The sequence below is a fragment of the Stomoxys calcitrans genome, chromosome 2 (genome assembly GCF_963082655.1).
Source record: "Stomoxys calcitrans chromosome 2, idStoCalc2.1, whole genome shotgun sequence".
NCBI lineage: Eukaryota > Metazoa > Arthropoda > Insecta > Diptera > Muscidae > Stomoxys > Stomoxys calcitrans.
The window spans coordinates 53,498,647-53,525,763 of record NC_081553.1 but is presented as its reverse complement, the minus strand read 5'-3'; the positions used below and the strand labels follow the sequence as shown (position 1 = coordinate 53,525,763).

The following is a 27,117-nucleotide window of genomic DNA, read 5'->3' as shown; positions in this document are numbered from 1 at the left end:
CGAAATATCAATTTCCGACCCAACAAGGTATATATATTTCGGGTCGTCATAAATTCTACGACAATTTAACGATTTCCATTTGTCTGTCCGTCTATCCGTCCGACTGTTGTAATTACTCTAAGGCCTTCAAAAATTGAGATATTGAGCTGAAATTTGGCACATATGTTTCTTTACGAACTTTGGTTTTGCCTTTTTTTTTCCACAAGACTAGATTGCTTTTTTTGTTTCAATTCAATTTGTTTATTTTCACAGGTTTGTATTTTTTTTTTGTTCCACTGTGCAATATTTACAATGTAGTATAAGCTTAATTAGGTAAGTGCAATATAAAACGAGGCAAGTGCAATATAAATTAAGGTAAGTGCAGTATAAATTAGTTTAAACACTTTGTGCAATAATTAGGTTTTAAGAAAATATATGTAGGTAAATTTTAACAGTGTAGATAATAAGTAGTTAGTAATTTTATAATTTTTCTTGTGTTTCTTGCAATTTTTATTTCACTAATTTCCTTAGGTAAGTATTCTTCTTGTTTTTGTTTTGTTTTAATTTCAAGGTAGGTATTTAGGGTTCACAATATAGGTAAGTATGTTTATTTTCTAGATGGTAAGTATTTTTAAACAATTTCACATTTCAAACAGTTCTTAATTTCTTTGCTGTGTACAATTTAATTTCACTTTTTCTTTCTTTTTCCTTGCTCACAGGTTCTTTTTGTTGTTCTTTTTTTTTTTTTTCTTGGTCGCGGGGGTTTATATGCGTACGGGAGTTAAGCTTGACTTCGAATAATTACCAAAAAGAAAAGAATATCATCTGCCAGTGGTTGGCGATGAACATTTGTTTGGCTGAATAACAACAAACAAGTATGTACCCAGCGACTGCATATACGCACGTTGGTATGAGTGCGTGTGTGTTTTACATGACAGACCGCTAGGCACATACCTGTTGCGTTTAGCTAGCACAGCAGCTATGATAAAAAAAATAGCACAACCATGAACATTCCGCCCCCCATGACCAAGTGTTACATTCCAAGATTTTAAGGGCTAAGTAAGTATGACGATGGAAGCCTTATTGATTTAGATTCCGAATAGGGCCGGATATGATGTATCCCAGTACCGTCCTATAGGCGTTGACGTCACCAAGTCCGGTAAATATGCGACCTTCTCTATGTATTGCAGAGTATGTATCTGCACCAAGCTCTAGATCGATAGGAACATTGCTTCTCGGGTCCGGGTCAGCTAGTGAGCTATCAGTTAAATCACGGGTCGGGTCGTGAAGAAGAGGGTCGGAATAGGGTTGTCTTGGCAGCTCGTCCGTGATGAGCGCGTTGACCTTTAACGCCCAAGTGCTAGTGGGTTGGCGAGACATAATTTTAAAGCTAGCAAATCGTTTACCTTGGTACAAAAACGTTCGAAGACCAAGCCGGCGGAACGTCGCATACGCGATTCTGGACATTATAGAGGACTGGCTTACCAGGACTCGCACAGAAGCCCAACTGTCGACGTCTTCACCGGTTATGCGTATAATGGCCGTCGGCACAAAAACAATGTCCCATAAGAAGCGGGGCGGTGTCACAGGCACGTCTATATTGAGGGGTGCCTCTTCGAGTTGAGGGGCCCCATGGAGTAGGGTGTGATGACGATCATGACAACGGCGGCACCCTGTGAGGCTTGTACAGTCTGGCGCTAGGTGACTTCTTGCCAGGCAATTTCTACAATAGCCTCTCCTTTCCACTGTTTCGTACCGTTGGTACGGGGTTTTGTCTCGAAAGCGCTGGCATGAGTTAAGAGCGTGGTCATCTTGGCAAAGACCACATGAATACTGCCATGTACTTGGACGACCACGCCCACGTTGCAAGTCCCGGTCCGCTCCAGGATGTCCTCTTTCCTGGCGATTGCCATCACGTCTTTCATTGTGTCGTGCGCCACGATTGTTTTCGCGAGGTCTTTCCTCCTCCTCTTGCCAATCTCCACGGGGTAAGTAGGCCGCCATTCCTGTAAGAAAAGTCTTGTGAGTACCGTGTTCTAAGGTTCGTGAGTACCCGACTAGTCATGCGGAAAACAATTTGACAATTTTAGTAATGGGTCTAGTGACTATTCCGTTTGACGTTCTAACATCTACTACTCTTATATTTTGATCTGTACCATGATAGGCCCTTTCAATGCGACCCATTGTCCATTCCGTAGGAGGGAACCTATCGTCTCTGATTACAACTAAATCATCCTTTGCGAGATTTTCCTGCTGATATTTCCATTTGGATCTGCGGTGCAATTCTTTCAAATACTCCGACTTCCATCGTTGGCAAAAGTATTGAGATACTATTTTGAGTCTTTTCCACCTATTAGCAAAAGAGACATCCTGATCTGAAACATCAGGCTCCGCTGGGGTCAGAAGTGGTGTACCAATAAGAAAGTGGCCTGGAGTCAAAGGCGAGAAGTCATTGGGGTCGTCGTTGGCTGGACTCAGCGGTCTGGAATTTAAGCAAGCCTCTATTCGAGTCAAAATTGTGGACAATTCCTCGAACGTAAAGTTCATTTTCGGAATAAACTTGCGCAAGTGGGATTTAAAAGACTTGACACCCGCTTCCCACAGGCCGCCCATGTGAGGGGCACCAGGAGGAATAAATTTCCAAACTAGATTTTGATAAACATTCTGCTGCAGCGTTTGGTTTTGTAGAGTCTTTAAGAACTCTAGACGATCCTTTTTAAGTAATTCAGAGGCGCCCACAAAGTTTTTCCCATTATCGGAGTAGATACAGGCCGGACAACCTCTACGAGCAATAAAACGCGAAAACGCCGCTAAAAAAGATTGTGTAGAAAGATCGGTTGTTGCCTCCAAGTGTATGGCTTTTGTCGCAAAACAAACAAAGATACAGACGTACCCTTTGGTAATCAGACAAGCACGACCTGAATAGTTTTTAATATTAAAGGGTCCTGCAAAGTCAACCCCGGTATTGGTAAAGGGTCTCGAGAGTGAAGTGCGCTCAGGTGGAAGGGACGCCATTATTTGTGATTGCAAGTGCTTTTTATACAAAATACAGGTCTTGCAGTTGTGTATAACTTTCTTAACAAGGGGTTTTAACCGAAATATCCAAAATTCTGATCGCAATAATCGTGTCATGAGCTGGTTGCCTCCATGAAGTGTTATTTTGTGTGCAAACTCGACAAGAAGTTGAGTCATTCTTGCATCATATGGCAAGAGAATGGGATGCCTTTCATTGTATGACAGTGCCGGTGATTGGACTAGACGCCCATTGGACCGCATAACCCCTTTCGAGTCTAAAAATGGGTTCAATGACAAAAGGCTACTGCTGGGCGACAATTTAGTTTTCTGTTCTAAATTGTGGTATTCGGAAGCAAAGTACTGTTTCTGAGTCATAACTAAGAGTCGTTGCTTTACGTCTTGTATTTCTTCAGCGGTAATCTTCCCAGACGAGATTCTAAGATGCGATCGACCTGCGCTAGTGTTTCGCCAAAATCTTAAAACATAACACAAAACTCGATATGCTCGAGACAAAGAAGAGAATCTTTCGAGAGGGTCTTCAAAGGTTGTAGTAGCAAAAACTTTAACTGCTTTCGCTTCTAAACTCGTGTCACTAAAAACTTCGTACGTTGGCCACCTGTCTTTCGGAAGTTTTAACCATAGGGGTCCGTGCCACCACAAATGATGACCTTTCAAGTCAGATGGTGAGCACCCTCGACTGGCAACATCCGCAGGGTTACTTTCGGAGTCAATATGCAGCCAATTTTCAACCCCGACGTTTTCCAATATCTCCGAGACGCGATTTCCCACAAATGTGCTCCAAGCACAAGGTGGTTTCTTGAGCCATGCTAGAACAATTGTTGAGTCAGTCCAGTAGTAAGTTGTGAAGTTAGAAATTTGAAGCTTAGCTATAATTGACGACGCAAGCTTTGATAATAAAACAGCCCCGCATAACTCAAGCCTTGGTAGCGAGATTTTCTTTATGGGGGCTACACGAGTCTTAGCAGCGAGCAAATATGTTTCTGTCTTGTGGTCTTCATGTTCCACTCTTATGTAAAGAGCTGCTCCGTACGCACTCTCAGACGCATCACAAAACCCGTGAACTTCAACTTGACACGAAGGCACAAACTGAATCCATCTTGGAACTTTTACTGATTCAATTTCCCCACAGTTTTTTACAAAGGTTTGCCAGTTTATTAATGCTATTGCTTTGAGCGTGTCATCCCAGTCTATTTTGTCAAGCCATACTTGCTGCATGACTAGCTTGGCGATTACAATAACTGGGGCCAACCAACCACAAGGGTCAAACAATTTGGCAATGGATGATAAGACCTCTCTTTTTGTGTACGTTGGTCTGACTTCTAATGATGGTGGTGTGAATGTGAAATAATCCCCAGAAATATTCCACCGAATACCAAGGGTTTTGGTTGAAGAGTCCTCCGAGAGCTCAAGCCAATTTACTGGCAGCAATTGATCGGCAGGTAAGTCTTGAATGACTTTGTGATCATTTGCTGTCCATTTCATGAGTTGAAATCCAGCCGAGTCAAAGGCTGAGATTAACTCTTTACGAGATCGGATGGCTTCTTCAATTGTGTGAGCCCCGACCAGAACATCATCAACATACAGATTCTCTTGAATGATCTTTGATGCTAAGGGGTATGTGTCCGCCACGTCTTCCGCAAGTTGAAGAAGTGTTCGGATTGCAAGGAATGGTGCGCAATTTACTCCAAACGTGACTGTCAAGAGCTCAAAATCCTCGACTTGGTCCTTTGGAGATTTTCTAAAAAGTATTCTTTGGAATTGTGTCTGATTAGGGTCTAGGAGAATTTGCCGGTACATCTTCGTTACGTCCGCATTGAATACGTATTTGAAGAATCTCCACTTCAAAATTTGTAACACAAGGTCTTGTTGAAGAATGGGTCCAGCAAACAGGTTGTCGTTGAGGCTTCTTTTGTTCGAAGAAGGACTTGACGCATTGAAAACCACTCTAAGTTTCGTTGTGAGTCGATCTGGCTTGATGACAGCATGATGCGGCAAATAGTAATTGGGAGTCTTAGTTACCTCCTCGGCCGATAATCTCCTCATGTGTCCAAGTTCCAGATATTCCAGAATAGTTTTATCATATTGTTCCTTTATTTCAGGCGTTGCCTGCAGCTTCCTTTCCATTCGATAAAATTGTGCTAAAGCGATGTTTCTAGAACTTCCTAGTTCTTCGCAATTTTTAAACGGTAGGGTCACAACGTATCTTCCATTTTGGTTTCGGCGAGTGGTTGTCTTAAAGTTTTGTTCACAAACCATGTCCTCTTCAGACCTCAAAATCTTTTTGGGGGTCTCCTCCACCTCCCAAAAACGTGTAAGTATTTTCTCTATCGATATTGTGTTGTGCAGAGAAACTCGGTTACCCCCTGTAGTTCGTTGTGCTATGGGTCCACCAACGATCCATCCAAAAACTGTGTTCTGTGCCAAAAGTGTGCCGACTGATTTCATAGGAGATCCAATGTCAAAAATAAGGGGTCCTATGTCCATTCCTATTAGAAGGTCAACCGGTTGGCTAATATAGAATTTTGGATCTGCCAAATCAAGGTTGGCAACATCCCGAAGTTGTGCTAGGTCTAAGTTTTGTGGTGGTAAATTAGAAGGAAGGGCCTTCAAGACAGGCGCCCAAACCTCCAACTCAAATCGAGGGTCTAAGCTTGAACGCAAAGTAAAGAGACAAGCTTTGTTCGAAGTTTCGGCTACCATCTGGCTAAGCCCCGTGACGTGTACCAAGTTTCGCTTAGTTGGAAGACTCAATTTGTTCTTTAGTTTATCTGTTATAAAGGTGGACTGCGATCCAGAGTCAATAATAGCTCTGGCATCGAATAGTTGTCCTCTAGATTCTATCTGCACTACGGCAGTAAATAGCAAAGTTTCCCTAGGATGACGCTCACTAATTTGCTTATCCCGAAGGGTCAGGGTGGTGATGTTACTTTGTCTTGTGTCAGGAGTGGACTGTATAATTGTCGTAAGAGCGGTAGCACTAGTACTGGGTCGCGCTACATCTCTGGCTGGGTCTTGGCTACTAGCTTGGGTTTCCGTTCCCTTGTGTAGCATTGTGTGATGCTTCAAGTTGCATTCTCTACATGAAAATTTGCTCTTGCAGTCTTTTACCCCGTGATTAGATGAAAGGCAATTGTAGCATAAGTGTGAAACCTTCACGATGTGAATCCTATCATTGATATTTTTCTCAATAAACTTCGGACAATCCCGAATGAAATGCGTTGCTTTACAAATCTGGCAACTTTGAGCCGTTTGGGTAGGTTTTGCCGGAGGCTGTCTTGCATTAGCATCATTCTTAGCACCAGAACTGTGGGTCTTTTGTGAAATGTTCGTGTGAAAGCTGTTGAAAAACTTTTTGTTCTGGTCCTGCTTATTGTGACTTGGCTTACTAAAACTTGGTTTAATATTGCTTACAGACTCGAGGGTCTTAAACTTATGGGTCAGAAATCTGTCAAATTCCGCCCATGTTGGAAGAGTCTTGCAATCATTTAACGAATTCTCAAACTCCTCTAGAAATTGTCTAGGTAACCTTGCCGAACATAAGTAGATCAAGATCGGGTCCCATTTTGTAACATCCACGCAAAGTATTTCAAGAGTTTGTATACAGCTATTAACAGTGCGCTGCAGCTTCTGAACTGACTGAGAACATTCTACCGTAACATTTGGCAGATTAAAAAGAATCTTTAGCTGTTCGTTGACCTGCATTCTTTTATTCTCATATCTGTCAGTTAAATTGGACCAAGCTAATAAAAATCCATCATTTGTCAAAGGAACGTGGCTTATCATCTCCCTCGCCTCTCCTGCGGTCTTTTGTGTCAAATGAAAAAGTTTTTCAACGTTGCTTAGCCTTGGATTCCTAATATAAATTGCAGTGAAAAGGTCCCTGAATGTTGGCCAAGCTGTATATCCTCCCTTGAAAGTGTCTGTATCACACGGGGGGAGTCTAGAGACTGGCATAAAATCCCTTTCCTCGGATCTTACTTGCTGTATCGACTCTCTTTCTGCCTTCTCCTGGATCGCCTGTTCTTTAAATGCATTAATATCCGCGTTCAATGAACCTATGACTCGCATATAGCTTTCCCTAGCGTCTTTGTAATGAGATCGAAGCTTGTTTCTATCCATGGGTGTTTCGCCCTCCGCTGCAACATGATCGCGGCATTCTAAGTATGATTTTTTAACGTTGTTCCAAAGCGAATCCAGCTCCACTCTTAGAGCCTCCAGGCTATGAACATTATCCTCGGATCTCGCTGCGGCGAATGTGCTGTCGAAATCCACCAAGTCATTGACGCTATTTGCAAATCTATCACGTATAGCTTTCTCCATTTTGCCAAAAATTCCTTGCTACTAAAATTTTCCAATTCGAGAAAATTTCAGAGAAGGGTCAAGCAAAACACTATTTAATTGTCTCGGTTCAGGACCTAAATTCAAAAAAACTCAATTTTCCTTGAAGGGTCCGATGCCGACTATCAAAGCGGATTCCCAAACTAAATGGCACAGTCTTCGTTCGTCTGTGGAGGCGGATTAATGATAATGGAAGAACAAATAAATTTCCTCTCAAGGCAGCGGGTCAATCAATTCAGTGCTTCAGAGAAAGGCGAACAGAAACCCACTTTCAATAAATCGTGGCGAATTGCAATACGAGGGACGTGGTATTTGCGCCCCAATAGACAGTCTTCAAGAAAGCAGATAATATCTCTGTCGATTTGTAAAATGTTGGGACAATTTTTTCTTTTTTTACCCAATCGATTTAGGTCACTTTTCACATTAAATTCAAAATGGACGTAAATATTTCCGAAATTCCTTAATAAATTTTTTGAAAATCAAAAATGGCCGTCGAGTCCCCTTCTTCAAACGTATATAGGGTCAGTGGATCGCTTTGCATATGTGTGTCACAAAATTCATATGAGTCAAAAAATGGCGGGTCACTAAACTCACTCCATTGGGCATCAAAGCATTTATCGCATGAACTAGTCTATAGCACGCAAAAGGTAAGTATACAGGGTCATGCACAGGTCTCGAGTATTTTTTTGCCACATAATTACAATGAGAGTCAAGAAGTGCGGCACCTGGTATTCTCTCCTTGTGTCGTGCTTTTATATACGCATGTAAATGGGTACTCACTTTGAAGGTAAGGTTTGAGTGTATGTGTAGAGGTATACGTGTGTGTGTGTGTCTGTAGACGCCGGCCTTCCAATGTCCGTCCGCTCAAAACCTTATGGCTGAATTGCTGGAATGCTCGTAACGGATTTAAGATTTCTGGATCAATCTCTTGTTATGTAACGCGACCCCGAACCGAGCTTTTGTTTTGTTGTTGTGTAGATTAATTGATCTTGCAGCACGCTCACAATGTCTCTTGTACAATTTTGATTATTTTCTATTATTATTATTTTTTTTTTTTTAAACAAAAAATAAAATTTTTTACTTTTTCCAATGTATTTTAGCTTTTCACAAAGGGATGTAACACAACTAATGTCTGTGAACCACCAAAATCACACTTTTCGAAATGGCCACTTAATTTAAAAATTTTTTTGAAATAACCACACTTTTTTTTTCACAAATTCGGCTCCGAATGGACCAAAATGTTTCTTTACGAACTTTGGTTTTGCCTTTTTTTTTCCACAAGACTAGATTGCTTTTTTTGTTTCAATTCAATTTGTTTATTTTCACAGGTTTGTATTTTTTTTTGTTCCACTGTGCAATATTTACAATGTAGTATAAGCTTAATTAGGTAAGTGCAATATAAAACGAGGCAAGTGCAATATAAATTAAGGTAAGTGCAGTATAAATTAGTTTAAACACTTTGTGCAATAATTAGGTTTTAAGAAAATATATGTAGGTAAATTTTAACAGTGTAGATAATAAGTAGTTAGTAATTTTATAATTTTTCTTGTGTTTCTTGCAATTTTTATTTCACTAATTTCCTTAGGTAAGTATTCTTCTTGTTTTTGTTTTGTTTTAATTTCAAGGTAGGTATTTAGGGTTCACAATATAGGTAAGTATGTTTATTTTCTAGATGGTAAGTATTTTTAAACAATTTCACATTTCAAACAGTTCTTAATTTCTTTGCTGTGTACAATTTAATTTCACTTTTTCTTTCTTTTTCCTTGCTCACAGGTTCTTTTTGTTGTTCTTTTTTTTTTTTTTCTTGGTCGCGGGGGTTTATATGCGTACGGGAGTTAAGCTTGACTTCGAATAATTACCAAAAAGAAAAGAATATCATCTGCCAGTGGTTGGCGATGAACATTTGTTTGGCTGAATAACAACAAACAAGTATGTACCCAGCGACTGCATATACGCACGTTGGTATGAGTGCGTGTGTGTTTTACATGACAGACCGCTAGGCACATACCTGTTGCGTTTAGCTAGCACAGCAGCTATGATAAAAAAAATAGCACAACCATGAACAACATATAAGTCTTTTTGATGCACGCAGGTTAAGTCCCTTAACAAGCGAAATCGGACGATATTTGGATGTAGCTGCTATATAGACCGATCGGCCGATAAAGGGTCTGAAGCCCATAAAAGCATTATTTATTATCCGATTTCGCTGAAATTTGAGTTATTTTTAGCCTCTCGATATCCGACCAAAATATGGTTCAGATCGGACTATATTTGGATATAGCTGCCATATAGACCGATCTCTCGATAAAAGGTCTGAAGCCCATAAAAGCTTTATTTATTACCCAATTTTGCTGAAATTTATAACAGTGAGTTGTTTTTTGCCTGTCGATATCCTACCTAAATTGGGTTTAGATCGTACTATATTTAGATATAGCTGCCATATAGACCGATCGGCCGATAAAAGGTCTGAAGCCCACAAAAGCTTTATTTATTACGTGATTTCGCTGAAATTTGAAACAGGGGGTTAATTTAAGCCTCCCGACATCCGACTTGAAGATGGTTCAGATCGGACTATATTTAGATAAAGCTTTTATATAGACCGATATGCCGATTAAGGGTCTGATACTTTAATTATTACCCGATTTCACTGAAATATGATTCAGAGAGTTGGTTTAAGCCTCCTGCCATCTGACCCAGATATTGTAAAGATCGGACGATATCTAGATATAGCTGTCATATAGACTGATATGACATCCGACCCAAAGATAAATCCGATCAGGCTAAACAGATATAGCTGTCATATAGACAGATCTTCTAAGCTTGGGTTCTTAATCCCATAAAAATTAGATTTCCAAACTGATTTCGCTGAAAAAGTTACTTGTATATGTGCTATATCAGGTTATGGATTTGAACCATACTTAGCATAGTTGTTGTTCCATTTTTCATAATTTACCTTTTTATGCGGCTCATCTCCATATGTTAAGTGTTTGCTATCTGACCTGCTATAGTCATTTAAAAGTGGATGCCAATTTGGCAAAAGGGTATCCAAGTGTTTGGAGTAACAGGCAACATTTGAGCATATATTTTTATTACCCATATTTCGTAAACTCTTAGTATCCTTTTCTTCATAGAGTGCAAAATTCACAAAGGCAATTGAAAAAGGCTAAACAAAAAACCCATTTGAAAAGAAAAAACCAAAATCATTTCGCATGTTAAGCAGCTGCTATTTAAGTGAGAGCATATTTCAATTTTTAAATAGCAATAAATCTCGCCAGAATTGTATTTATTAATAGAAATAACCATTTTATCATTATACTGACATGTCTAAAATTTATGGCTTAATTTTTTTTTTGCTAGGGCCATTATAAAGTCCAATACAATGTGCAACACCCTGTATGCAAATGAAAAAAAAAAATAGAGACGAGCATAGAAATTGTAGCAATTTTCATTTTTTGATTTATATCCAACAGATGCTGTGTTGTTTTAGGTGAGTCCTAAGTACGAGCAACAAACGACTGCCGCCGTTTCTATGAATGTGTGAGTGCGTGTGTGGTTCGCCCTCTCCCAATGTTTATGTTTATTTATTCTCTTCGGTCTTTCCTCAATTGTCATTTGCACATTGAAGAGTTTTTCACATAGATTCATTGTGTGTTAGTACTCTCGCTGGGCACAAGGGAATAGTGGGTAGTAGACTCTCTCTCTCTCTCTACCCTACGCATATCTATCTCTCACTCTCTCTGCCATTGCCCCCATGTTGAGTATATTAAGATGAGCATAACTAAGTGCTTAGTATAAAACAGTGCTCCAATGAAAAGGAATTCAAATGAAGAAATGAAATGTCTTTTTATGCACCCAGGAACAGTAAAGGGCAAAAGTGACTAAGTGGTTTATTATAAAAGAAATTTCTTGAAAATAAATTCGTTTCATAGGTAGTATCATAAAAAACAGTAGATTTAAAAACATAATACATTCTGTGTTATATTTAACAATTATGCCCATCTATCTTAGGAGGCTATAATAGTGCAGAGGTTTGCATGCCCTCCCATGACGCTGAGTTCGAATTCTGGCGAAAACATCAGAAAATTTGTCAGCAGTGGTTATCCCCTCCCGATGCTGGCGGCATTTGTGAGGTACTATGCCATGCATAGAAGCCATGTAAAAACATCTCAAACTGCAGCACGCCGTTCGGATTCGGCTACAAAAAGTAGGTCCCTTATCATTGAGCTTAAACTTGAATCGGACAGCACCCATTGACCTGTGAGTAGTATGCCCCGCTTCCTTAATGGAATGGTCAAGGGAAAATTATTATTTTTTGCCTATCTTAGGACAGTTCTTAACACCAATTGACTCAGCTAAACAGTTTTTGTGGAAGACGTTAGGGATGAGCGACCAATCCTTTTAACACACCAGCGATTGTGGGCCTCTACGAATGCAATGGCGAACTCTGTTGTGTTTTTTTGAAATCATTTATCGACACTGGAAGGTTGGCCTAGCAAATTTCCATGATGGCTCCCATTAGTCCAACAGAAGGAAATGTTCTTTGAAAAATAATTCTTGTTTTTATTGGAATGCACTTCGCACAGTTGTTGGAAGTCATAACACTACGAATGTGCAACGAACGGACGAAAATTGCGGCTTTCATGGACGATCAAGAATATATATACTTTGTGGGGTCTTAGACGAATATTTAAATTACAAACGCAATGACTTGATTGGTACACCCCCATCCTATGGTGGTGGGTATAAAAATCTAAGACGGTCTAGCCATGTCCGTCCGTCTGTCTGTTGAAATCACGCTACAGTCTTTAAAAATAGAGATATTGAGCTGAAACTTTGCACAGATTCTTTTTTTTTATCAATAGGCGGGTTAAGTTCGAAGATGGGCTATATCGAGCTATATCTTGATATAGCCCCCCTATAGACTGATCAGCCGATTTAGGGTCTTAGGCCCATAAAAGCCACATTTATTATCCGATTTTGCTGAAATTTGGGAAAGTGAGTTGTGTTAGGCCAGTCGACATCGTTGTTCAATTTGGCCCCGATCGGTTTAGATTTGGATATAGCTGCCATATAGAACGATCTCTCGATTTAAGGTTTTTGGGCAATAAAAAGTCCGATTTCTCCATTATTTGGGAAACTGAGTTGTGTAAGGCTCTACGATACGCTTTTTCAATTAGGACTAGATCGGTTCAGATTTGGATATAACTGCCATATATATCGATCTCTCGATTTATGGTCTTGGGCCCATAAATGGAGCAGTTATTGTCCGATGTCGCAGAAATTTGCGAAAGTGTGTTGTGTTAGGCCCATCGACATCCGTCTACAATTTGGCCCAGATCGGTCCAGATTTGGATATAGCTGTCATATAGACCAATCTCTCGATTTAAGGTCTTGGCACCATAAAAAGCACATTTATTGTTCGATTTCGCCAAAATTTGGAAAAGTTGGTTCAGTAAAGGCCCTTCTACTTATTTCTTCAATTAGGTCTAGATCGGCTCAGATTTGGATATAACTGCTATATAGACCGATCTCTCGATATATGGTCTTGGGCCCATAAATAGAGCATTTGTTGTCCGATGTCGCCGAAATTTGCGAAAGTGTGTTGTGTTAGGCCCATCGACATCCCTCTACAATTTGGCTTATCTAAGGTCCAGATTTGGATATAGCCACCATATAGACCGATCTCTCGATTTAAGGTCTTGGCACCATAAAAGGCGCATTTATTGTCCGAACTCTCCGAAATTCGGCGCGGTGATTTTATCCTCAATTTAGCTCAAATCCGTTCAGATTTGGATATAGCTGCCATATAGACCATTCCCTCGAATTAAGGTCTTGGGCCCATAAAAGGCGCATTTATAGTCCAATGTCACCAACATTTTAGAAATTGCGTTGTGTAAGGCCCCTCGACATCTTTCTACAATTTGGCCCAGATCGGTAGAGATTTGGTTATATCTGCCATATAGACCGATCTCTCGATTTAAAGTCTTGGGCCCATAAAAGGCGCATTTATTGTCCGATTGCGCCTAAATTTAGGGCAGCGCGTTGCGTTGGGCCCTTCGACTTAATTCTTCAGTTAGGCCTAGATTGGTTCAGAATTAGATATAGCTACCATATAGACCGATCTCTCGATTTAAGATCTTGGACCCATAAAAGGCGCATTTATTGTCCGATTTCTCCGCAAATTGGCACAGTGAGTTCAATTAGGCCTAGATCCGTACAGATTTGAATATAGGTGCCATATACAGCAATCTCTCGATTTAAGGTCGTGGACGCATAAAAGGCGCATTTGTTGTCCGATATCGCCGAAATTTGAGACAATGCGTTGTGCTCGGTCCTTCGACATCTTCCTGCAAATTTGGCCCATATCGGTCCAGATTTGAATATAGCTACCATATAGACCGATCTCTCGATTTAAGATCTTGGGCCCATAAAAGGTGCACTTATTGTTCGATTTCGCCAATATTTGGGAAAGTTGGTTCAGTAAGGCCCTTCGACTTAATTCTTCAATTAGGCCTAGATCGGTTCAGATTTGGATATAGCTGCCAATTATACCCATCTCTCGATTTAAGGTCTTGGGCCCATAAAAGGCGCTTTTATGGTCCGATCTCTCCGAAATTTGGAACAGTGAGTTATGTTGGGCCCTTTGACACATTTTTTCAATTTGGCCCAGATCAGTCCAGATTTGAATTTAGCTTCCATATAGACCCAGACCCTCTTGATTTAGGGTGTTAAGCCCATATAAGGCTCATTTCTTGTCCGTTTGCGCGGAAATTTGGGACAGTGGGTTGTGTTAGGCTCTTCGACATTATTCTTCAATTTGGCTCAGATCGGTCCAGATTTGGATATAGCTGCCATATAGACCGATCTCTCGTTTTTAGACTTTGGACCCATAATAGGCGTATTTATTATCCGATTTCGCCAAAATTTGGAACAGTGAGTTCAGTTAGGTCTTTCGACATCCTTCTACAATTTGGCCCACATCGGTTCAGATTTGGATGTAGCTGCCATGTAGACTGATCTCTCGATATAGTATTTTGGCGCCATAAAAGGCGCATTTATTTTCCGATGTCGCTGAAATTTGGGACAATGCGTTGTGTAAGGCCCCTCGACATCTTTCTACAATTTGATCCAGATCGGTTCAGATTTGAATATAGCTGCCATTTAGATTGATCTCAAATCTCCCGATTTGACTACTTGAGCCCTTACAAGCCGCATTTTTATCCGATTTGGCTGAAATTTTACATATAGTGTTCTGTTATGACTTTTCACAACTGCGCCAAGTACGGTCCAAATCGGTCTATAACTAGATATAGCTCCCATATTTTAGCAGAATCCATGATGGTGGGTTCCCAAGATTCGGCCCAGCCGAACTTAACACGTTTTTAACCCTTTTTTTCCAAAAAGTTACCATTTTTTACATACTTTTTCTCTGCAGTGTTAAAATTAATTAACATACTTGAGTAGTTTCGATTAGGCTCTATTAAAATTTATTTTCTTGTTTATTGTGTAGTGAGTGTGGTGGTTGGTGGCGGCTACCATCAACTAATGATGATGTTTTCCGTTTACAGTTGCCTTAAAAATACATAAAATTTCACTAAGTGAAATATGGTTTCTGCCACTCAGTCACTCAACTCACTGCTGCTGCTGCTCACTGCCCCTTTGGATGTGAGGTTACCTCTATTGGCAACATAATAGACTCACATGTGTTTTTCTATAAAATTTACATTGTACTACTGTGGGTCAACGGGACCTAGCGAACGAGTAAGTGGGTGAGTGAGTGAGTAAGTGAATAAAACTGTTGTGAGGTTCAAACATTTCCGCTTTGATCAGATGTGAGGAGAAATGTTGGCCTCTTTGCATGCTGTGTGGGGGGGTGTATGCTAGTTTGGCTTGCTTGGTGTTCACACTAACATGTGTTGAGGCATATGTTGCCGCTAATCGCTGCTGCCAGTGTTGCTACAACATTGTTAATTATAAATTCCCTTTTCACACCATCACCATACCAACAGCGGCAAAAAGTTCAAACCGTAAAAGAAAAAACGAAAAAAATAACAAAGTTAGCTTGTTGATTTATTTTTTTTTTTACTTTTTTAATCTTTTCAACTTTGAAGGAAAATTTTTATTTTAGAAGAAAAAAATGTTGTTTTGATTTTTACTTTTGCTATTTCAGTGGTCTCAGTGGCGATGGCAAAGCCAATGGTGGTGGTGGTTTGACAGTTTCACATAAATTGCCAATTAAAAATATCCGTCACCAAAATGTCGACCAGTGTAGGGGAGGAAGGGTATGGGACAGACGCTCTATTTTTTTGCTGTTATTGGCCAATGGACCACTTGCCTCTTTGGTTTAGCTGTGGCGCTGATATAACATTAGGCGAAATGGTGGGCGTTAATCGCGTGTTCTTTTGGAGTGTGGGATTTAAGATAATTTCGTTTTGCAAAAATATGAGATCTGAATTTAGTACACACTATACATAAATAATTAATATGAATTGATTTTTAAATAAGATTTAGGCAGCAGTCGTTCATATTGATGTGTATTTTAAAGTGTTTGAGGAATGCATTGTGCGTACCATCACTCATTTGGGCGAATGGTAGATTTATTCCCATAAATTGTATGGTATTTACAGAATGTGTGTTTAAGGGATTATGGTGACAGGCATATCAACCAGAAGTAGACAGAAGGGCAGACAGACGAAACTAGGTATGTCCGTCAATGATTATGTTTCTTTATATATTTTTAAACGGCCAAGGGTTTTATAAAGGCGATTTTGTGGTACATATTACGATCGAATGAGTGAATGAATTTAATGAAATTAGCATCAATTCGATGCTAATCGAAAGGTGTTTTTCCGGAAAAGCGACTAATATATGTGAAAATTTATTTTCCTTAAAGAGAATCGACGAAAATGAGGAGTTAATTTTCAATAAAAGAAGAAGAAGCATAAACAAAGCAACTTGTTGTTGGTTTTGTGTCGAAAGCATTCGAGTATTAGTTGTGAGAGTAAGAGAAAACAAGTAAAAGGGTGCTAAGTTCGGCCGGGCCGAATCTTATATATCCTCCACCATGGATCGCTTTTGTCGAGTTTTTTTCCCGGCATCCCTTTTTAGGCAAAGAAAAAGAATAAAGGAAGAGATTTGCTTTGCTATTAGAGCGATACCAAGATATGGTCCGATTCGGACCATAATTAAATTATACGTTGGAGACCTGTGTAAAATGTCAGCCAATTCGAATAAGAATTGCGCCCTCTAGAGGCTCAAAAAGTACAATAGGGAGATCGATTTATATGGGAGCTGTATAAGGCTATAGACCTATTCAGATCATAATAAACACGTATATTGATGGTCATGAGAGGATCCTTCGTACAAAATTTCAAATCGGATAATAATTGCGACCTCTACAGGCTCAAGAAGTCAAGATCCCAGATCGGTTTATATGGCAGCTATATCAGGTTATGGACCGATTTGAGCCATACATGGCACAGTTGTTGGATATCATAACAAAATCTTTCGTGCAAAATTTTATTCAAAGCAGGTAAGAATTGCGCCCTCAAGTGGCTCAAGAAGTCAAGATTCAAGATTGGTTTATATGGCAGCTATATCAGGTTATTGACTGATTTAAACCTAACTTAGCACTGTTGTTGGAAGCCATAGCGAAACATGTCGTGCAAAATTTCATTCCAATCGGATAAGAATTGCGCCCTCTAGAGGCTCAAGAAGTCAAGACCCAAGATCGGTTTATATGGGAGCTATATCAAAACATAGACCGATATAGCCCATTTACAATCCCAACCGACCTACACTAATAAAAAGTATTTGTGGAATCTTTCAAGCGCATAGCTTTACTTCTTCGAAAGTTAGGGTGCTTTCGGCAAACGGACGGACATGGCTAGATCGACATAAAATGTCAAGACGATCAAGAATATACTTTATGGGGGTCTCAGGCGAATATTTAGAGTAGTTACAAACAGAATGACGAAATTAGTCTACCCCCATTCTATGGAAAAGGTTTAAAAATAGTGCGAGAGAGAAAGAGCATCACTATTTGAGTGAGGTTGTTGTGGGGGAGTGTTGAGCGTGGCCCTACTTGGATTGTTGGTCAGTCAATTTCTTAATGCTCGTCTTTGGCGTGCGAGGAATTTACATTTTTGTTGTTCTTGAAATTTATATTTTTATACGTTCCACCATTGAATGGGGGTATACTACAATAATTTAGTCATTCTGTTTGTAACAACTCGAAATATGCGTCTCAGACCCCATAGAGTATATATATTCTTGATCATCGTGACATTTAATGTCGATCTAGCCATGTCCGTCCGTCCGTTTGTCTGTCGAAAGCAGGCTTACTTTCGCAGGAGTAAAGCTAACCGCTTGAAATTTTGCAAAATACAAATACAAATAAATACTCTTTATTAGTGTAGGTCGGTTGGGATTGTAAATGGGCCAAATCGGTCCATGTTTCGATATAGCTGCCATATAAACCGATCTTGGGTCTAGACTTCTTGAGCCTCTAGAGGGCGCAATTCGGGTCTGAAATTTTGCACGTAGTATTTTGGTATCACTTTTAAAAACCGATCTGGGATCTTGACTTCTGGATCTTGACTTCTGGATCTTGACTTCTGGATCTTGACTTCTGGATCTTGACTTCTGGATCTTGACTTCTGGATCTTGACTTCTGGATCTTGACTTCTGGATCTTGACTTCTGGAGCCTCTAGGGGGCGCCATTCTCATCCAAATTTGCAGAAATTTTGTTTAACGGTTTCTCTCATGACCTTTAATATTCGTGTACAATATGGTCTGAATCGATCAATAGCTTGATACAGCTCCCATATACACCTATCTCCCGATTTTGCTTCTTGAGGCCCTGCAAGGCGCAATTCTTATCCAAATGAACTGAAATATTACACAATGACTTCTACAATGTTCAGCATTCATTTATGGTCCGAATCGGACTATAACTTGATATAGCTCTAATAACATAACAGTTCTTATTCAATATTCTTTGCTTGCCTGAAACGAGATACCCCGCATAGAACTTGGCAAATGCGATCCATGGTGGAGGGCATATAAGATTCAGCCAGGCCGAACTTAGCACGCTCTTACTTGTTGAAAAGTAAAAAAAAAGCGTTAAGTTCGGCCGGACAGAACTTAGGATACCCATCACCTCGGGTAACCCATCACCTCGGGTCACCCATCACCTCGGGTCTACCATCACCTCGGGTCACACATCACCTCGGGTCACCCATCACCTCGGGTCACCCGTCACCTCGGGTCACCCATCACCTAGGGTCACCTCGGGTCATTGTTCACTGGTGTCTAACAAAATATTGAACTGTTTAGTAGCTATATCTAAAAACAAGTAAAAAGGCGTTAAGTTCGGCCGGGCCGAACTTTGGATACCCACCACCTCGGGTATATATGTAAACCACCTTTCATCAAAATTCGGTGAAAATTTCATACCTTATACTCATATACCTCATACCGATCTGAACTATATACGACACGGATGTCGAAAAGCCGAACATAAGTCACTGTGTCAAATTTCAGTGAAATCGGATTATAAATGCGCCTTTTATGGGGCCAAGACTTTAAATCGAGATATCGGTCTACATGGCAGCTATATCCAAATCTGGACCGATTTGGGCCAAGTTGCATAAACATGTCGAAGAGCCTAACACTAAGCACTGTCCCAAATTTCGGCGAAATCGGACAATAAATGCCTCTTTTATGGGCCCTAAACCTTAAATCCAGAGATCGGTCTATATGGCAGCTATATTCAAATCTGGACCGATCTGGGCAAAATTAAAGAAGGACGTCGAAGAGCCTAACCAAACTCACTGTCTCAAATTTCAGCGACATCGGACAATAAATGCGTCTTTTATGGCCCCAAAACCAAAAACCTAGATATCGGTCTATATGGCAGCTATATCCAAATCTGGACCGATCTGTGCGATATTGCAAAAGTATGTCAAGGGGCTTAACTTAACTCGCTGTTCCAAATTTCGGGGACATCGGGCAATAAATGAGCATTTTATGGGCTCAAAACCATAAATCAAGAAATCGGTCTATATGGCAGCTATATCCAAATTTGAACCGATCTGGACCAAATTGAAGAAGTATGTCAAAGGGCCTAAAACATCTCACTGTCCCAAATTTCAGCAAAATCGGATAATGAATGTGGCTATTATGGGCCTTACACCATAAATCGGAGGATCGATCTATATGGCAGCTATATCCAAATCTAGACCTATCTGAGCCAAATTAACGAAGGATGTCGATGGGCCTTACACAATTCACTGCCCCGAATTTCATCAAAATCGGATAATAAATGTGGCTTTTGTGGGCCTAAGACCCTAAACCGGAGAATCGGTCTATATGGCAGCTATATCCAAATCTGAACCGATCTGAACCAAATTAACGAAGGATATCGAAGGGCCTAACACAACTCACTGTCCCAAATTTCAGCGAAATCGGACCATAAATGTGGCTTTTATGGGCCTTAGACCCTAAATCGGAGGATCGATTTATATGGCAGCTATATCCAAATCTGAATCGATCTGGGCCAATTTTAAGAAGGATGTCGAAGGGCCCAATATAACTCACTGTCCCAAATTTCAGCAAAATCGGATAATAAATGTGGCTTTTATGGGCCTAAGACCCTTAATCGGTGGATCGGTCTATATGGGGGCTATATCAAGATTATGTCCGATATAGCCCATCTTCAAACTCAACCTGCTTATGGACAAAAATAGAATCTGTGCAAAATTTCAGCTCCATATCTCTATTTTGAAAGACTGTAGCGTGATTTTAACAGACAGGCGGACGGACATGGCTAGATCGCCTTCGATTTTTACGCTGACCAAGAATATATATACTTTAAAGGGTCGGAAATGGATATTTCGATGTGTTGCAAATGGAATGACAAAACGAATATACCCCCATCCTATGGTGGAGAGTATAAAAAAAGAGTTTAAATCAAGATTTTTCTCCCTTACGAACTGTATCACAACAATAATGGCTGCCGAATAAGAAAAACTATTAAAGCATCTTCAATGTTGATACAACATAAATGTCCTTATCTCTACACCCTCCCCTTATCTGATTCGCCAAGTAGGTGGGGTGTGGTGTGGGTGTTCAGAAGAGCTCACAACGTTAATAATGCCATTTGTAACGTTTCATTTTCATTTAAAGCCATGATGATGCTATTCTTGTTAAAGATGAAGCTGCTGATGCTGATGCTCCTTCACTGTCCCGTCCTGTGTGGCCTTGTTTGCCTGAGTGTCTATGTATGTGTAAATAACTGTGGGATTTGTTGGTTTGGTTTGTTGACGTTTGGTTTGTTGCATAGATCCTGGCTCTTTGCTTTGCGACATTGTGCCGCTTTAAGAGTCTGAGTGTGTGTGTGTGTGTAAGAGAAAGAGAGAGCGAGTCTTTTTCATTATCATCATCATCAGACATGGCAGCAGCAAAAGGGAGCAAAACTGAAATTACAGCCATAAAGACGGCTACTAACACTTTCATTGTCATCATCATTGCCATAGTCCCCCAGCACTATGTGAGGAAATGTTTCTAGAGTGTCCTGAACAGAATAATGATGATGATGACGTTGAATCAGTTGACGATAATGATGCTGATGTTAGCAATGATGAACAACAAAGTCCTCGTCATTTGAATTTATGATAAAGTTGGCTACTTTCCAAGGTTGTTTGTTCTGTTTTTTTTGTGTCGATGCTGCCGCCACTCTATCACAGCACATTGTGCCGCACAGTCGATACAGTTGCTGCTCTTGTTTGCCACAGCCTTTTGCTTTGAAGGTAGTCACAATTTTTTATACATCCGTATTTCATACACACAGACACATCCTACATATCTATCGCATACAAACATTTGTATATCTTTTTGTAGTTTTACATATTAACAAACATAATGTTTGTCTATATTTATTTGGTTGTTGTTGCCTTCGCTGTTATAGTTGTGGCCACTGACGCCGCTATTGTTGTGGTTATCTGCAAATAAAGTAAAGGGAGAAGAAAATGAGAAATTTAGTAAGGCTTAAATTTTTAGTTAAAGTGAAATGATTTGGATTTAGTGGGAGATATGTTTCCACAAAATCATTTGGTTTTGAAACATTTTTGGGAAAAAATACTAGTTTTAGTAGAAAGTCATAGCACAAGTCTTTGTTCTAATTGTCAGCTAAATTGGATGAAAATTGAGGCTTCTAGGGGCTGAAGAAGTCAAATCCAAGCATCGATTTATGTGGGGCTATATCTGTTTATAGACCGATACGGACTATACTTGGCGTTAATGTTGAAAGTCATTACACAATTCTTTGTTCCAAACTTCAGCCAAATTGGATGAAAATTAAGGCTTCTAAAGGGTCAGGAAGTCAAATCCAGGCATCGATTTATATGGGGGTTATATCTGTTAATAGACCGATTTAGACCATTCTTGGCGTGGATATTGGAAGCCATAACTTAAGTCTTTATCCCAAATATCTGCCAAATCGGATGATAATTAATGTTTCTAGGGGCTCAAGAAGCCAAATAGGGGGAGGGGGAGGGGGAGGCTATAACGAAATCTGAACCGATATGGCCCATTTGCAATCCCCAACGATCTACATAAATAAGAAGAAACTGTGCATAACTTCAAGCGGCTATCTTTACGCGTTCGAGAATAACAAATAAAAGTGTGCTATGTTCGGCCGGGTCGAATCGTATATACCCTCTACTATGGATCAAATTTGTCGAGTTCTTTTTCCGGTATCTCTGTTGTGCTCTTTCAGGCTATAGACCGATTCAGACCATATATGACACGTATGTTGAAAGAATGAGAGAAACCTTTGTACAAAATTTCAGCCAAATCGGATAATAATTGCGCCCTCTAGAGGCTCAAGAAGTCAAGATCCAAGATCGTTATATATGGTAGCTATATCAGGTTATGAACTGATTTGAACCATACTTAGTACAGTTGTTGGAAGTCATAAAAAAGCATGTCATGCCAAATTTCAGACATATCGGATAGGAATTGCGCCCTCTAGAGGCTCAAGAAGTCAAGATCGCAGATGGGTTTATATGACAGCTATATCAGGTTATGGACCGATTTGAACCATACTTAGTACAGTTGTTGGAAGTCATAACAAAACACGTCGTGCAAAATTTCATTCCAATCGGATAAGAATTGCGCACTCTAGAGGCTCAAGAAGTCAAGACCCCAGATCGGTTTATATGGCAGCTATATCAGGTTATGAACCGATTTGAACCATACTTGGCACAGTTGTTGGATATAACAGCAAAACACGTCGTGCAAAATTTCATCCCAATCGGATAAGAATTGCGCACTCTAGAGGCTCAAGAGGTCAAGACCCAAGATCGGTTTATATGGCAGCTATATCAGGTTATAAACCGATTTGAACCATACTTGGCACAGTTGTTGGATATCATAACAAAACACGTAACGCTAAATTTCAGCCAAATAGGGTAGACATTGCGCCCTCTAGAAGCTCAAGAAGTCAAAACCCCAGATCGGTTTTTATGGCAGCTATATCAGGTTATGAACCGATTTCCACCATACTTTGCACAGTTATTGGAAGTTATAACAAAACACGTCGTGCTAAATTTTAGCCAAATCGGATAATAATTGCGCCCTCTAGAAGCTCAAGAAGTCAAAACCCCAGATCGGTTTATATGGCAGCTATATCAGGTTATGAACCGATTTGAACCATACTTTGCACAGTTGTTGGAAGTTATAACAAAACACGTCGTGCTAAATTTTAGCAAAATCGGATAATAATTGCGCCCTCTAGAAGCTCAAGAAGTCAAAACCCCAGATCGGTTTATATGGCAGCTATATCAGGTTATGAACCGATTTGAACCATACTTGGCACAGTTGTTGGATATAACAGCAAAACACGTCGTGCAAAATTTCATCCCAATCGGATAAGAATTGTGCACTCTAGAGGCTCAAGAGGTCAAGACCCAAGATCGGTTTATATGGCAGCTATATCAGGTTATAAACCGATTTGAACCATACTTGGCACAGTTGTTGGATATCATAACAAAACACGTAACGCTAAATTTCAGCCAAATAGGGTAGACATTGCGCCCTCTAGAAGCTCAAGAAGTCAAAACCCCAGATCGGTTTTTATGGCAGCTATATCAGGTTATGAACCGATTTCCACCATACTTTGCACAGTTGTTGGAAGTTATAACAAAACACGTCGTGCTAAATTTTAGCCAAATCGGATAATAATTGCGCCCTCTAGAAGCTCAAGAAGTCAAAACCCCAGATCGGTTTATATGGCAGCTATATCAGGTTATGAACCGATTTGAACCATACTTTGCACAGTTGTTGGAAGTTATAACAAAACACGTCGTGCTAAATTTTAGCCAAATCGGATAATAATTGCGCCCTCTAGAAGCTCAAGAAGTCAAAACCCCAGATCGGTTTATATGGCAGCTATATCCGGTTATGAACCGATTTCCACCATACTTTGCACAGTTGCTGGAAGTCATACCGGAACACGTCATGCCAAATTTCAGCGAAATCGGATAAGAATTGCGCCCTCTAGAGGCTTAAAAATCATGATCCAAGATCGGTTTATATGGCAGCTACATCAAAATATGGACCGGTATGGCTCATTTACAATCACAACCGTCAAGATCCCAGATCGGTTTATGTGACAGCTATATCAGGTTATGATCCGATTTAAACCATACTTTGCACAGTTGTTGGAAGCCATAACAAAACACGCCATGCTAAATTTCAGCGAAATCGGGTAGACATTGCGCCCTCTAGAAGCTCAAGAAGTCAAAACCCCAGACCGGTTAATATGGCAGCTATATCAGGTTATGAACCGATTTCCACCATACTTTGCACAGTTGTTGGAAGTCATAACAAAACACGCCATGCTAAATTTCAGCGAAATCGGGTAGACATTGCGCCCTCTAGAAGCTCAAGAAGTCAAAACCCCAGATCGGTTTATATGGCAGCTATATCCGGTTATGAACCGATTTCCACCATACTTTGCACAGTTGCTGGAAGTCATACCGGAACACGTCATGCCAAATTTCAGCGAAATCGGATAAGAATTGCGCCCTCTAGAGGCTTAAAAATCAAGATCCAAGATCGGTTTATATGGCAGCTACATCAAAATATGGACCGGTATGGCTCATTTACAATCACAACCGTCAAGATCCCAGATCGGTTTATGTGACAGCTATATCAGGTTATGATCCGATTTAAACCATACTTTGCACAGTTGTTGGAAGCCATAACAAAACACGCCATGCTAAATTTCAGCGAAATCGGGTAGACATTGCGCCCTCTAGAAGCTCAAGAAGTCAAAACCCCAGATCGGTTAATATGGCAGCTATATAAGGTTATGAACCGATTTCCACCATACTTAGCACAGTTGTTGGAAGACATAACAAAACACGTCATGCTAAATTTCAGGCAAATCTGATAGTAATTGTACCCTCTAGAGGCTCAAGAAGTCAAAACCCCAGATCGGTTTATATGGCAGCTATATCAAAACATGGACCGATATGGGCCATTTACAATCCCAACCGACCTACACTAATAAGAATTATTTGTGTAAAATTTCAAGTGGCTAGCTTTACTCCTTCGAAAGTTAACCTGATTTCGACAGACAGACGGACAGACAGACGGACGGACAGACGGACGGCGGGACATGGCTTGATCGAGATAAAATGTCTCGACGATCAAGAATATCTGTACGTTATGGTGTCTTAGATGAATATTTCGAGGAGTGACAAGCGGAATGACGAAATTAGTATACCCCCATCCCATGGTGGAGGGTATAAAAAACACAAGGTGAACGGCCACTAGTCATTGGCCTTATTATCCATGACCCGTTCCACACATGGTCGATTTATCTGAAATAAATTAATTTCAACGTCTTATTTGTGAAATCTTTAAATAGAGATTTTTTTGGTTGTGAGGTTTAACGACCTGACTCACGTTTGAATTTTGCGTCATCATAACATGGTTGACACTTTCCATTTATAAATTGCACGGAGGGGATTTTAGCCTTGTTTTAATTTTGGGACTATGTGTAATCTGTAACATGTGGTCCTCTTAGTCAGGCCATCAGTTTCGGCCAGTCCAACATCTTTGATTAATAGCAGGAAATATTTTGCTTTTGTTCGCTCATATTTTGTGAACAAATAAAAATGAGGGAGGATCACTTTGATGGCGCGTGTTGGTTTGACACCAAAGGAAAACAAGATCAAATAAGACAAAACCAACAACAAGAATGGCATCACAAATATTAATTTTGAGGATTTATAATCGCGTTGTTCTTCTTTTTTCTTGCTCTGATTTTTATTTTTGGGAAAATTCTCATAAATTCGCTGACAACCCGCTGTTTTTATTGGAAGCGTAATAAAGGCGACATATCTATTGTTGGTATTTTTTTGTTGTTCTTCGTCCATTTTATTTCTTTTCTAAAATATATGGCAAAGCAATAAAATTTTATAATACGCTGGCACATTATTTGGAAAAACATTTTAAATTATTGTGAGCGAAAGTGTGTGTGTGTGTGTGTGTGCGTGTGTATGTATGACTGTTTGTTTTCAATGAGGTGATGATGTTCTCAATTCCCGCGAGGACATTTTTGATACCTTGCTGATATATTTGCTGATAGTCTAGAAGGTAGAGACTTGAAACATATGGACAAGCGAAATGCTCGGTTGGGCATTACACTCTGTGGTGATCCAATATCTGAATATAAGTCTGTCTGTCTTTCTGTAAGGCTATTGCCATAACTTGAGAGAATATATTTGGATTGCCTAGTTAAAATTTTTTTAGATTTAAACAAGCAACAAGTAAAAAGGCGTTAAGTTCGGCCGGGCCGAACTTTGGATACCCACCACCTCGGGAATATACGTAAACCACCTTTCATCAAAATCCGGTGAAAATTGTATACCTCTTGTCCCATAGCAGTTATATCAAAATATGTTCCGACAAAAAGCTATATTCAAATCTGGACTGATATGGGCCATATTGCAGGAGAAAGTCGAAGGGCTTAACCTAACTCACTGTCCTGAATTTCGGTGACATCGGACAATAAATGCACTTTTTATGGGCCCAAAACCTTAAATAGAGAGATCGGTCTATATGATAGCTATATCCAAATCTTAACCGATCTGTGCCATATTGCAGAATTATGTCGAGGGGCTTAACTTAACTCACTGTTCCAAATTTCGGCGACATCGGACAATAAATGTGGCTTTTATGGGCCCAAAACCTGAAATCGAGACATCGGTCTATATGGCAGCTATATCCAAAATTGGTCCGATCTACACCAAATTGATGAGGGATATCAAAGGGCCTAACACAATTTATTGTCCCACATTTCAGCAAAATCGGATAATAAATGTGGCTTTAATGGGCATAAGACCCTAAATCGGAGGATCGGTCTATATGGCAGCTATATCCAAATCTGAACCGATCAAAGCCAAATTGACGAAGGGTGTCGAAGGGCCTAACACAACTCACTGCCCCAAATTTCAGCTAAATCGGATAATAAATGTGGCTTTTATGGGCCTAAGACCCTAAATCGGAGGATCGGTCTATATGGCAGCTATATCCAAATCTATACCGATCGGAGCCAAATTGACGAAGGATATCGAAGGGCCTAACACAACTCATTGTCCCGAATTTCATCAAAATGGGGTAAAAAATGTGGCTTTTATGGGCCTAAGACCCTAATTCGGAGGATCGGTCTATATGGCAGCTATATCCAA

The 27,117-nt window shown here is 40.0% G+C and overlaps 3 protein-coding genes across 3 annotated transcripts in view; all 3 read right to left on the bottom strand.

Annotated features, from left to right (window-relative positions):
- LOC106090330 (octopamine receptor beta-2R) overlaps positions 1–27,117 on the bottom strand; it is a 578,458-nt gene that overhangs the window by 102,593 nt on the left and 448,748 nt on the right. The gene's annotated exons all lie outside the window — the stretch shown is intronic.
- LOC131995248 (uncharacterized) lies at positions 212–9,410 on the bottom strand. The gene is made up of 2 exons (XM_059363601.1): positions 8,134–9,410; positions 212–1,985 (listed from the first exon to the last, which is right to left on the bottom strand). The coding sequence occupies exon 2, from the start codon at positions 1,981–1,983 to the stop codon at positions 1,060–1,062; it is 924 nt and encodes a 307-aa protein (XP_059219584.1). The 5' UTR covers positions 1,984–1,985; positions 8,134–9,410; the 3' UTR covers positions 212–1,059.
- On the bottom strand, positions 2,041–6,066 carry LOC131994662 (uncharacterized). Its single transcript, XM_059361448.1, has one exon. It carries the CDS (start codon positions 6,064–6,066, stop codon positions 2,041–2,043), a length of 4,026 nt encoding a protein of 1,341 aa, XP_059217431.1.

Bases quoted from the DNA above. Each gene is read 5' to 3' on its own strand.
- LOC131995248 (XM_059363601.1), bottom strand. From the start codon at position 1,983: ATGGCGGCCTACTTACCCCGTGGAGATTGGCAAGAGGAGGAGGAAAGA.
- LOC131994662 (XM_059361448.1), bottom strand. From the start codon at position 6,066: ATGCTACACAAGGGAACGGAAACCCAAGCTAGTAGCCAAGACCCAGCC.